We start from the raw sequence: 14,066 nt of genomic DNA on the forward strand, positions 1-14,066 counted from the left end.
TCCTAGAATCATAGAATCAACCAGGTTGGAAGAGACCTCCAAGATCATCCAGTCCAACCTATCACCCAGCCCTAACCAATCAACTAGACCATGGCACTAAGTGCCTCATCCAGTCTTTTCTTGAAGACCCCCAGGGACGGTGCCTCCACCACCTCCCTGGGCAGCCCATTCCAATGGGAAATCACTCTCTCTGTGAAGAACTTCTTCCTAACATCCAGCCTATACCTACCCTGGCACAACTTGAGACTGTGTCCCCTTGTTCTATTGCTGGTTGCCTGGGAGAAGAGGCCACCCCCCACCTGGCTACAATGCCCCTTCAGGTAGTTGTAGACAGTAATAAGATCACCCCTGAGCCTCCTCTTCTCCAGGCTAAACAGGCCCAGCTCCCTCAACCTCTCCTCATAGGATTTGTGCTCCAGGCCCCTCACCAGCTTTGTTGCCCTTCTCTGGACATGTTCCAGCACCTCAACATCTTTCTTGAATTGAGGGGCCCAGAACTGGACACAGTCCTGAAGGTGTGGCCTGACCAGTGCTGAGTACAGGGGAAGAATAACCTCCCTTGTCCTGGCCACACTGTTCCTGATGCAGGCCAGGATGCCATTGGCTCTCTTGGCCACCTGAGCACACTGCTGGCTCATCTTCAGCTTACTGTCTATCAGTACCCCCAGGTCCCTTTCTTCCTGGCTGCTCTCCAGCCACTCAGTCCCCAGCCTATAGTGCTGCTTGGGGTTGTTGTGGCCAAAGTGCAGAACCCTGCACTTTGGCCTCTCTACATGTGTATAATTACTCCAGAATTTTAGAAAACCCAGGGCTTATGGCTGCATTTAATGTATTTTAAGTTAATAGCTGCATGATAGGAAACTGACATCAGTGGGATTACTGACATCAGTAAATGAAGTGTGGATTTGTCTGCAGGACCTTTACATTTGCATAGCATAAAATGAGTGAAGACGCTAGGGCAAATGAAGGCTTATCTTCATCAACCAGAAGAGCAGTATTTAATGCTGAGCCAGTTTTATATTAGTGTAGGTAGTGAGAAAACGTTTCTATTTGTAAACATGGGAGAAACCGTTGCTAGGTTTCCCATTTTCTTTAAAAACAATTTTCATAGAGTTTCTGCAGTTCCACATTGATTGTATTTTTCACTAGTTAAATTAATCTTTGCACCCACTCTCAGTAAGAACACAACACTTCATTTTACTCTTTTTGTGTTTAAATCCGAACTGGTTGAATGGAGGTTATAGACACTATTTCGTGGGCTCACATCCTGTGATGACTTTTGTATGAAAGGTAACTACATATATATAAGCAAGGTGTCTGAGCTTCTGTTACAGTGAATGGTCATCTAGGCCAAACTGTCACATGTGTCTAGAGTGATTTACTGAACCAGGTGAAGATATGTATCTTAGGATTAAAAAAAACCCAAACCTTCCATAGCTTCTGTCTGAAGGGGAGAAGAAACATCCAGTGATGAGCAGTAGCAACAGACAAATTAGTTGAATTTTTTTATTACAGTATCACAGTATCACCAAGATTGGAAGAGACCTCACAGATCATCAAGTCCAACCCTTTACCACAGTGCCCAAGGCTAGACCATGGCACCAAGTGCCACATCCAACCTTGCCTTGAACTGCCCCAGGGACGGCGACTCCGCCACCTCCCCGGGCAGCCCATTCCAGTGTCCAATGACTCTCTCAGTGAAGAACTTTCTCCTCACCTCCAGCCTAAATCTCCCCTGGCGCAGCCTGAGGCTGTGTCCTCTCGTTCTGGAGCTGGCCACCTGAGAGAAGAGAGCAACCTCCTCCTGGCCACAACCACCCCTCAGGTAGTTGTAGACAGCAATAAGGTCACCCCTGAGCCTCCTCTTCTCCAGGCTAAACAATCCCAGCTCCCTCAGCCTCTCCTCGTAGGGCTGTGCTCAAGGCCTCTCACCAGCCTCGTTGCCCTTTTCTGGACACGCTCAAGCATCTCAATGTCCCTCCTAAACTGGGGGGCCCAGAACTGAACGCAGTACTCGAGGTGTGGTCTGACCAGTGCAGAGTACAGGGGCAGAATGACCTCCCTGCTCCTGCTGACCACACCATTCCTGATGCAGGCCAGGATGCCACTGGCTCTCTTGGCCACCTGGGCACACTGCTGGCTCATGTTCAGGCGGGTATCAATCAGTACCCCCAGATCCCTCTCTGTCTGGCTGCTCTCCAGCCACTCCGACCCCAGCCTGTATCTCTGCATGGGGTTGTTGTGGCCAAAGTGCAGCACCCTGCACTTGGAGCTATTGAATGCCATCCCATTGGACTCTGCCCATCTGTCCAGGCGGTCAAGGTCCCGCTGCAGAGCCCTTCTGCCCTCCAACCCAGTCACATCTGCCCCCAGCTTGGTGTCATCTGCAAACTTGCTGATGACTGACTCCATGCCCTCATCCAGATCATCTATGAAGATGTTAAAGAGGATGGGGCCCAGCACAGATCCCTGAGGGACACCACTAGTGACTGGCCGCCAGCTGGATGTGGCACCATTCACCACCACTCTCTGGGTCCAGCCCTCCAGCCAGTTCCTAACCCAGCACAGAGTGTTGCCATCCAAGCCGCGGGCTGACAGCTTAGCCAGCAGTTTGCTGTGGGGGACAGTGTCAAAGGCCTTGCTGAAGTCCAGTTATTGTTGGTAACAAAACCAAATTAGGTAGAGATCATCCTCAAAGCCTGATGTGAGGTAATGGTTTTTACTATGTATGCAGAGATGATGGATTTACTGTGTGATGTCCAGTCTGAAAAGTCTCTCTGACCTTAGCATTTAGACTTCAGGAAATAAAAAGATACAGATTAAAGTGACAAGACCTATCTGTTTTCTAGTTAATTGAAATAAATGAATGCATGAAGTAACAGAAAGCACAGAGTGTTTATTAATGCCTACATCAGTCAGAGGCAACATTGCAGCAAATGTTCTTGTTATGTCTTTGTTAGGGGAGAGGAAAGGAAAGATGTAAGAGCTGAGTTTCCAGACAACAAACTGTTAGTTAGACATTTTGTCTCGTGTTTTGGACTATAGCAGAATATTAGTGCTGCCAAACTACACAGGACACTAAATGATGTTTGCAGTGGAAGCTATTTCACAGAATCAGTCAGGTTGGAAAAGACCTTTTGAGATAATCAAGTCTAACCAATTACCCAACATTATCAAATCAAGTAAATCATGGCACCAAGTGTCACATCCCTCTTCCAGAGACAGGGACTCCACCACCTCCCTGGGCAGCCAATTTCAATGGCAAATCACTCTTTCTGTGAAGAACTTCTTCCTAACATCCAGCCTAAACCTGCCCTGGTGCAGCTTGAAACTGCACCCCTTTGTCCTGTCACTGGTTGCCTGAGAGAAGAGACCAGCCCTCACTTGGCTACAACCTCCTTTCAGGTAGTTGTAGACAGCAAAAAGGTGGCCCACGCTGAGCCTCCTCTTCTCCAGGCCATTTTCTTGAAGTGAGGCAAAAAGCTGCTAGGATGATCCTCAAAGGCACCACCTCAGTACGTCAAGGGCTGGCCCAGGCACACAGTGTTTTGTGCTCTGCTAGTATCTCGCAACTGAAACTGATTTTATTTGAAGCACAGGTCACTGTGCTTATTACTGCTGTCACTTTTGCTTCCAGATAGCACATGATAGCTGTTTATATATGTCTTTACTTTTTGGTTTTTTAATAGATAAAACATTGTACTTCACTTCTAAATAATCTTTATGACTTCAGGCCCAAGTTTCAGAGACAAGTAAGCTGGGTAGGCAGAAAATTTTGAATTGTGAATGTTCTGTTGAGCTTCAGTTTTTGTTTACTGTCTTACGGTATAAAGCTGTCATCTGGAATTTTAGGGGTAGCACAAGCCAAGTTCAAAAAATGCCTCAAGTTGTATGTTTCCAGCTATTATTCCACACCCCACTCCCCTCCAGGTGTTGCTACAAGATGCCTGCTGCCCTGCAGTCTAGTTAAGAGAGTAATTTCTGCTTGAAGATGAAGTAATACACTGCTTGAAGATGAAGAAAATCTAGTTCCAATAAAAAAGAAAAACAAAGCATTCAAAGCAAAACAGCAGTATGAGAGACATTTTCATGTTGGTTAATACCACTGAGTATTGACACTACTATTTCAGTATTGCTTGGGAAAAATCATACATTTCCATTCAGGAAATGCTCATCACAATCTTTCAGCCTCAGTTATTATATTTTCAGGTTGTGAAATGTTTCTCCCATTTCACAAGAAGAATAAAAATAAGAAGCAATCCCCTCCTCTGAATTTTCTCAGCGATCTGTACAACACAGTTCTGCCCACACATAGTGAACAGAGCCATGCTGCAGTAACAGACTTCACATTATCATCTGTCTGCTACCCTCATGCCATGCCTGCTGCTTCTTGAATAAAAATACTCTCTCACACCATCTGATACAAACATTTTCTGCTAACATTTTAATAGTTGATTGCCTGCATCATTTTATCTCCATCGACCCCCTGCCCCCTTCAGCTACTCTTCTCAACTTAAATGGTGAAACAAGCTCTTCATAAAATGTTGGCCATTGTGAAAGGCAACAAAGAAATAGTTCCAAGATGAATTTGTTAATTTTAACACTTCACATTTCTAGAAATATGAAGATTAAATGGATTTCCCCCCACCCTTTCTGTTTATATCTCAAACAAGTGGCCAAGATCAATTTAAAAAGGCAACTAGTTTTCATTCTACAACACTTGTATGCTATTTCAATTAGATATAGGTCTCCATGAGTGTTGTCAGAATACGAAATATATCCTATTTTGTTAAATCAACTGCAGAAATAGCAGCCACAGGAAAGGAAATGGTCTTTTAGGTGTTCTAATGAAGTCCTCTGCTTAGTAGAATGAACCAGGTTGGAAGAGACCTCCCGGATCATCTAGTCCAACCTATCACCCAGCCCTATACAGTCAGCTAGACCATGGCAGTAAGTGCCTCATCCAGTTTTTTCTTGAACACCTCCAGTACTAGCTGCAATGCATTATTTCAGTGATTTCTTTTAATATTAGAAGCCAGTGTTTGATTTAATTTGAACAAGTTTAAAGAATGGGAGAAGGCAAAGCTGAAGTTCAGCCTTTCACAAGACTTAAAATTTTGATCAGCTGACAGAGAAGCATGGAGTGGCAGGGGTGTTTCAGCAGCTCCCATACTGAGCTCAACAAGGGGCATTGTCAATGGAGGTGCTCCATTAATTGCATACAAGAATGAAGGTAGAAAATAGTGGCTATGTGGGCTCCCTGTGGAAGGAGACAGCAATGAGTCTTCGACAAACATTTGAGAAACAGAAATCAAGAAGACAAATAATTCCTAAATTTGTTTATGAAGATGAAAAAATGTGGTAAACTTTACACAACTGAAAAAGAAGCATCCTTGCAGTAGAAGGCAGCTTATAGGAGAAATAATAGCTGGCATTTTAAACATGAAAGTTACATTCTTAGAAAAATCAGCATAATAGTTACATATCTCTCACCAGAAAGACAACTGCCTGGATGGAGAATATGCAAGTCAAAGGGAAAAATTAATATACACGTTTCCTAGGAACAAAAGGAATCACTGCTGAAAACTCAAATCACTAAGATTTCCTGAACACCAGTCATAAGAACATGATGTTGGAGAACACAAGGTGAATGACTCACACTGGAGAAAAAAAATTGCAGGGAATGCGAGACAGAAAAGATGGTGGGAACATATGTGGAGTGTGAAATGATAAACAAAACAAACTGAGGAGAAGCTGTGCTGTGGGATGACTCTGAATTGCCCTTTAATGGCCTGGCTTCCAAATACGGTTTGTTGACCAAAGCATGGGCATAAAGATGATTTCAAACTGATTCTGCAGCAGGAGAAATTGGCTTGTAAATCTGCTAATTGCTGATCAATACTATGCAGTTTCTTTAATTTTCCTATAATTTTGAAGAAAGACATTCTTTGAATGAAAGGCTGGATTAGATTGAATTTTGTTGGAACATTATTGACCATGAAGGAGAGAACCAACATGCAACCATACAAAAAAAATCTAGACAGAAGCATCAGTCTGACCCTAAAGAAGTCCTTGAACCATATCTGTGAAAGAAAATTTAAGCAAATAAATTCTTGTTTGACTTTGTTCCTTCTATACTATTGGAAACAGGCTATAAACAGAATTTCCACTATCTGCAGGCCACCAGTCATATAACAATATATTAACCTCTAAATGATCTTACAAAACTTTTCAGTAGTCATGCCTATTTGCCACCATATTTGCCTCTGTTAGAAGAAGGGAAGATGATGAAAATGTTTCACAATTTTGCTTTCCAGGCCTCTAGCTCAGAGTGAAGGACCTTACAGCTGTCTGCACCAGCATCACCAGACATGAAGCATTAGACATCCTGACCAGTAAAGCCAGTAAATATGCAACACCCCTTAGGGACAAAGCCACCATCACACAACTCGGGTTGTATTTATTCCTTTTGTATTTTGCTATTTTCCCTTCCCTATCCTTTGTAAACTTCCCTACCTCAAATACCTTTCTAAGTTATTGTTAAACTTTTCCTTTTAACTTCCAAATCGAGTGAGATTGATTTATTTGGGTGTGTTTACCTCTCTCTCTCCCTATATCTAATCCCCTTCCTTTGGGAAAGAAGGGGAAGAGGGGAGGACACTCTACAAATTGTTATTGGGTCTATCAAATTTATTTAAGTCTCTGGGAATTTGAATTAGAACCCAAGACAGGACTGAATTTCTGAGATGCACAGCAGACATGAATGAGATTGTTGGGTACTTTCACAGTGCAAGGTAATAGTTTATTCTGCTTCAAACCCACCCTGAGGAACCCATCTCTGTATGGTTTTTTTTTCAGCCACCACTTTGTCTTTCACACCATGCAAAGCTTGTCTTGATCAAACCAGGTAATTAAGACAGTCAGTCTATCTACCTGTAGACAACAGTTATTACCACATTAAATATGGTTTTATTCTTTTGAGCCAGGAACAAGAAGAAGACTGATAGCTCAGACAAGTAGGTTAAACATGGTTATGCTTGTGTTGTGTATTTAAAACAATTTAGGCTTATGAATCAATATTCTTTACCTATTTCCTTGAAAAGGAGCTCATAATGATAGGGCTGCAGACTGTGGCTACTTCCCACTTGTAAAGCAGAAGTATTCTTGCAATTATTATCAATTGTTGCTGCAATCTTGAGGCTAGAATAAAAGAAATATATATTGTGTTTCACAGCAAGTGGAGCTTTAATTAAAAAAAAAAGTTAACACAATTGAATTTTCAAAGCTCAGAGCTCTGAAGTCAAAGCTCTAATTCCAGTTTCCTGTACATCTTCGATCTGGGCAAAGTGGCTTTTAAAGAGAATGTAGGGGTTTTGGTTCAGTTAAAATTCACCAAGATCATTTATTCATAGGCCAGTGAAAAGTATGATTAAAGCTATAGTCTGGACTTCTGAAATAGAAAGATGTGCAAGAGGGAGACAGCTTTAAGCAGTGATTGAATTTTTGCTATGGCCACATTTGTCTTCTTAGTTCCCTGCCTTAGGATAACAAGCCCATTGCTTGATCATAAATCAAGTTATTTAGGTTTGTGATATACTTATTGGTCTTTTGCAGGTCAGTCCAGCTGCATTCAGCATCCAAGTAAAAGCCTGGCTTTAACTAATGCCTTACATGTTATAGATGACAGCCTTTATTTTTGCCTGTCTGTGTTCTCAGTTGCTTGACACGTACCTCACATTCAGCTTGTGATTCACTGCCTTTCTGCAGACACATTACTTCTCTCCCTTGAGCTGAACCCCATTTTTAAACTGCTCCTGATAGTGTTTACATTAACTTTTAATTTGTAGTAGAATCTGTATTGGAGCCCAAATTGCAATCTAACTTGGTACATCGTAATGCCTCACAGTTTATTCTCCTTGCAGGAGTCACTGTGCTAGTTTGAAGCAAGCTAGAATGTTTTGGTGAGAAAAACTAGATGATAGGCTGTGAAAGGAAAAGAATGGTGATGTCTCCTTCCCTCACAGTCTTGCTGAAGAAGAATGTAAAACATTAGATAACATTCTCGCCATTTTTCTCTTCACTCTGCTTCTGGCTTCGGACTGAGCTACATCTCCCTAACCTCACTGCCACTAACCTTGCTTCTTAACCTCTTGGCTGAACCTCCATTCTTCCTTAGGACTGGGGTAAGGTTGAGAGGGGCAGGGGGACGGTGCAGGGGTGGTTGAGAGCCCCTCCTGGGGACTCAGGTTTCTGGGAGGGGAGTTGTGTTGCTGTATTACCTTTTATCTTGTATATTTCTGTATATAACTGTATAAATTGTAAATAGCTGCTTATATATTGTGCTAGCTGTAAATAAATAGCTTCATTTATATTCCCAGAGCCCGACTGAGTCTAGTTTGAGTATTTCTAAAGTGTGGGGGGGCGGGTAACATCCAAACCACCACAGTCACATAGTAAGCACATTCTTTATTTCATTTACTTTAGATGGACAAGCTCATTAAGTCCTGAGATTTGTTTCACACTCTTTGCAGGGTGTAAGGAAAGAGAAGCCAAAAAAACAGGTACAGCAGCAACACAGACTAACTAGATTATTTTAACTGCAAAAACAGTACAAAAAGATACAGTGATTTTACCAATGTAAGAATAATTTCTTGTGATGGTTTAGGTGTTACCTGCCCCCTTCCCCCCCCCCCCCCCCCCCCCCCCCCCCACTTTAGAAATTACCCAGACTAGACTCAGCTGGCTCTGGAAATATGAATGAAGCTTATATTTACAGCTAGCACAATATACAAGCAGATATTTACAGTATATACAGTTATAGACAGAAATATACAAGGTAAAAAAAAAAAAAGTAATATAGAAACACAACTCCCCTCCCAGAAACCTGAGTCCCCAGGAAGGGCTCTCAACCACCCCTTCACCTTCCCCCTACCCCTCTCAACCTTATCCCAGTCCCAAGGAAGAATAGAGGTTTGGCCAGGGGGTTAGGAAGCAAAGTGGATTAGTCCAAAATGGAGGGTGAGGTTAGAGAGTAAGATGCAGCTCAGCCAGTTCCCCAGCCGCAGTGAGAGTGGTTATCTATGTTTTTATTTCTTGTTCCTATACATCTCAGCAAGCCTATGAGCAAAGCAGACATCACCATTGTTTTCCTTTCACAGCCTGTAATCTCGTTCTTCTCACCAAAACATTCTAGCTAGCTTCAAACTAGCACATTTCTCCACTTACCCCAGCATATCACCATCAAAACCAAGAGATAAAACTGTAGCATGTGCAGGAAAATTAATACAGAAGCAATGAGTATTGAAGACTACCACCTGCTTTACTACAAAAGATGTGTCACAATCATGGAAGAGAATACATCTGTAAATATAAGTATGTGGAGAACACAGTGAAGAAGATTGAGGAGGATACATTTTTATTCCAATTCCTCTTCTTTCATCAGTTCTTAGACAGTAATAACTAGCATGACATTTAAGTGTCCAAAATGTGTAACAGTGGGCATCTCAATACAACAGGGATGTTGAGGTGGAGTGAGTGCAGAGGAGGGCAATGAAGCTGGTGAAGGGGCTGGAGTAACTGAGGGAGCTGGGGCTGTTTAGTTTGAAAAGAAGAGGCTGAGGGGAGACCTCATCAATCTCCACAGCTACCTGAAAGCACGTTGTGGAGAGGTTGGTGCTGTTGTCTTCTCACAAATAATTAGTGATATAACAAGAATGAATGGCCTCAAGCTGCAACTGGGTAGGTTTAGACTAGATATAAGGAAAAATGTTTTCACAGCAAGAGTGGTCAGGCATTGGAATGGACTGCCCAGGGCGGCAGTTGAGTCATCAGCCCTGCATGTCTTTAAAAGTTCTTTGGATGTGGTGTTTGGGGATATGGTTTAGGGTGAACCTTGTAGAGCAGGGTTATCGGTTGGACTTGATGATCCTGAGGGTCTTTTCCAACCAAAATGTTTCTGTGATTCAGTAAAATACCTAGTAATATTTCTCTTCAAACCTGACACAGGATATCCTGCTATAAAAGCGATCTCAAACATATTAAATTACTCTGTTTCACACTGCATAAATAATAGCAAGAATGTGAAGAAGGGACAAGGATCTCCATATAATAATATATCGCAATTCTAGGTGGACAGAACTCAGCACACTCATGCAGCTCTGAAGTTTGGTGGACTAATAAGCTAAGGCACATGATGTGCCTTATGCTCACTGGTGCCACAGAGGGGTTTTAAAGTCACAATGCAGTTCTTTATGATGTCTCATGCTACCCACAGCCCTAAGTTAGATGCCAGGATTTCTCCTAGAGCTCATGGGAAGCCCTCAGCAGTCATGAAAGGAATTTACACAATCCATCATGCCACATGCCAAGCAAAAAGCCATGCAGCTAATGGTCATCTTTGCCTTAAGCGTCTTGCAGAGATAGTTATGTATGTGACTGCATAATAGCAGACACCAGTTTCAACTTGAGAGTCTCAGTTTTAATCCCTCTCCCATGGTTTGTTGCCTATGCAACTTCTCACGATCCTCTCTCTCCTGGTCTCCTCGCCCCCAGCCAACTAGGGAGAGCTAAGAAAATCTCTAAGTATGAAATGCAGGTAATCCCCCAATCTCCTAAACAGGACACTGATCTGAAAGTGTTCTCCCCCAAACTGGTGAAAGGACTCTGCAGCCCACCTCTCCAGCAGTCTTACCTCAGCAGAATTCTTTCCTTTATAGGATTTACTGCACAGAAGGATAAATCAGTCAATGAGTCTCTCTCCACCACTGAGTTCCACTGAATACTTGTCCAAAACTGTCCCATGAAGGATTACAGGGGCACTAAAACCCAAAATACCCATGTGTAGCTAAGGCATTCTTGGGATGTTTGCCCAACTTTAGCCTACTGTAAGTCACTGTAAAGGAGAGATGATGCAAAAGGAAAGCCTAGAGCAGGTGTCATTGGCCCAGTCAGTCCTCATTACAGCAACTTGCTATGCAAAGGCATTTCAGCCTCACTGTCATGAGGTGTCCCTGTGTACCAAGGAGACTGCTGTTCTGCCAGCTGCCGATGGATGAAAGGCAGGGCTAGTCTCAGCTCGTGTTCCGTCTGCAGCCATGCCTGCTTCAGACTAGCTCCAGTTCAACCACTGTGTTAGCCAACAGTTTAAAGGCCTTAATAATGTCTCTTTATATCAACGTAAATACAGGGTACAAACGTACTTGAGCGAGGTGAGCGTATCTATATTGATAGCTCAGTAATAATCTTTCTAAAAGCCTGTGACAGCTCAGAGGACAGCCTGAACCTCCCCGCACCTCGGAAGGGAGTGTGGTGCTGGGCTCGGGGCGCTGAGCGGGGCACACCCCTGCTGATGCGCTACTGCGGACGCCGCGAGGAGCTGTTTTCCAGCTTAGCAAGAGGGTCAGAATGCTAAGTAGTTTGGAACAGACGTGCAAAGTACATAATCACCCATGAAACTGAAGGACTTGTGGATTTTGAGAGCCTAATTTCTACTAGAGATTTCTGAAACTGCCGTAACGAAGCTCACGTCTGCATTCTCTTGAAACTTCTGGCGCTTTTAAAAACGCATCCTCCCTATAAAGAAACCCGTCGCCCTACGAATAATTAAATAACTATCCTAGAATAATCCACGCTGGTATTTTTCTTCTGAAATGAGAATCTCTTTCAATGATCTAACTCCATCAATTGCAAAGCGATTCTCATCCCTCTCTAAAGGAGGCTTTCCGTATCCCGCTCTCTCGTCCACTTCCCACGGATTTTGCGGCACCAGCGTGCGGATTCCTCGAACAAACGGCTAGGGAGAGCTCGGGAAATTTCCCGCAAGCCGATGTTGTCGGGGCACAGAGCCTGTCCCCGTGCTGTCCCCCCCGCCGCGGGTAGTGGGCCGGGGAGGAGCGTCGGCGGGGGCAGCCCCCGGCCACTGATAATACTCGTGCCTGCCCCATTGCCAGCAGTAGAAGAGCGCAGAGCGCCGCGTACGCCTGTTCCGGGGCACCGCCACCCACCCCGCAGCGCAGCGTGAGTGCCCTCGGGATAGAGAGGAAAATACCAGGGTGCGAGGTTGCGCTGGTGGGGGAAAGTGGGTTCGGGGCAAGACGGCGGGGCTCTCGGGGAACAGTTTGCCTGCAGCCGGATGGGGCTGCGAGCGACGGCCGCTCGGTACTTTGATGCCACAGCTAGCTGGTGTGGACTCTAGTCTCACGCTACTCCGGGTTTACAGCTTCTTGGCTGGGGCGCTCTCGCTGCCCCGCTGCCATCGGTGGTCCGGAGACAGAGGGAAACAAGCTAAAAGCAACGCAAAGCCCTGGGGTTCTGACCCAGGAGGGACAAGCCCACTTTGCGTCCCTCTGCCGAAACAAACCCCATCCGTCTTAGCCCGGCGCGACGCCAGGGACTGTGCTCCTCCCGAGGCGGGCAGCGGGTGGGAACAGATGGGGAAACCTCTTGCCACTATCTGTGTCTCCGCAGGACGTGGAGGATGCAGCCGGCAGGCGGCACCCGCCACGGAACGCTCCGTCTTTAAAGCACCTGAGTAGGCTCCCGCGGCGCTGATACAATGAGGCTGCCCCTGGCTCCGTTAACCCTGGCCTTGCTAACACTGGCCGCTCCGGGAGCCGCCGCCGGCGGGGCAGGCAGGAAGGCGGAGGAGATGGCACAGTCGGGCAGGTTCTTAACGCCGGAGCAGCACCGCTGCAGCTGGGAGCTTCACTCAGCGGCGGGAACCAGCGAGCTACGGTTGAGATGCCGACCGCCAATGGGCGGCGGGGCGGCGCGGAGCTGCGCTTACCATGGGGAGCCGCAGCGCTGCCCCGCCTATGGCACCCGAAGCAGGCAGTACTGGCGGCAGATCCTGGGCCGGCTGCGGCGACGGCGACATCCTTGCGCCGCGGGCGGCCCGCTCAGCGCCCGCCTCTGCGGCCCGGGCCGAGGGCCGCCCGAGGCGCAGCTCCGCCTGCTGCCAGGTCCCGGCCTCGGGACCTCACCACCGGCCGCCACCGCGGAGCCCACGGCGGACCCAGCGGAGACCTATTGTGCCGACCGGTGGCACTCTCTCTGTAGTTTCTTCGTCGGCTTCTGGGAGGGTTGAGCCGGCCCGGCCCGCCAGGAGGGAGCGCGGCCTCATCTGTCTCTGGCCACGGCTTAGCCGTACCGTTCCGTCCGCTCAGTTTTGACTGGCCGCACCCACCTGCCATCAGTGACTCTCTACTTTGTCTGCTTTCCCTTTTACCTCTCCAATAAAGTGGTGGCTATTTTATGACAAAACACTCACGTAATTATTTCCTCGTTGAAGGCTGGTAGTACCTGAGGCAGCCGTTACACTTGCCAAGTATGACATCTGTCAGCTAACTGGGGGGAAGAGAGCCCAGGAACACTCCGCGTGTTGTTGAGTGCCTTACAGGCACAATGTTTGAAGGACAAACATTGAGACACAGCTGTTCCCTCTCACAGAACCGTTTCTGTTACACTTAAACTGCCCAACTAGAAAGCCAGACATTTATGTAAAAATAAGGAACAAATGACACTTCAGTAAAGAATAAGTCCTAGAAAACACTTGGTTGCTGACAAAGATTTCACAAGATAGGCAGGCCAGTCCTGTAGTGTTTCCCTGAGTGGATGACCACCGATTGGCTTCAAACAGGAGTATGAACTGAGCTGGGTGAGAACCCAGGCGTGAAGAGATGGAGACACTCGGAAGCATCTGGGTACTGAGTCTGGATTTTGGAGATGCATGGTGTTTCACCTAAAGAGCAATGACTGAAGCAGTGGTCACATTTAGAGGTACAAAGTGTTCAAAGTGGGCAGACACTGACGTAGCAAAACGGAAGAGCGAGCTGAGGTGTAAATTGTTTTGTCAGCTTGCTGAAGCACATCTCTGTGATACATTTTGTTGAGGAAAACCTTTCTTCACTCCTGCTTTCTCTCCTTCAGACACAAACCAATCAGATTCTAAAAGTCTAAGAACAGCCCATCGCTGTCTGCACATCGACTGCTCCTCTGCCCCACTGCGGCTGTGCAGAAAACAGGCTGCAGCTGAGGCAATTGTGGGAAGCACTTAGCCCTTTCATTCA

The 14,066-nt window shown here is 45.8% G+C and overlaps 1 protein-coding gene across 1 annotated transcript; it reads left to right on the forward strand.

Annotated features, from left to right (window-relative positions):
* Positions 1-11,928: 11,928 nt before the first annotated feature.
* On the forward strand, positions 11,929-13,274 carry FGFBP3 (fibroblast growth factor binding protein 3). Its single transcript, XM_064145619.1, has 2 exons — positions 11,929-12,015; positions 12,466-13,274. The coding sequence occupies exon 2, from the start codon at positions 12,554-12,556 to the stop codon at positions 13,082-13,084; it is 531 nt and encodes a 176-aa protein (XP_064001689.1). The 5' UTR covers positions 11,929-12,015; positions 12,466-12,553; the 3' UTR covers positions 13,085-13,274.
* Positions 13,275-14,066: the final 792 nt, after the last annotated feature.

The sequence above is a fragment of the Pogoniulus pusillus genome, chromosome 6, assembly GCF_015220805.1.
Source record: "Pogoniulus pusillus isolate bPogPus1 chromosome 6, bPogPus1.pri, whole genome shotgun sequence".
NCBI lineage: Eukaryota > Metazoa > Chordata > Aves > Piciformes > Lybiidae > Pogoniulus > Pogoniulus pusillus.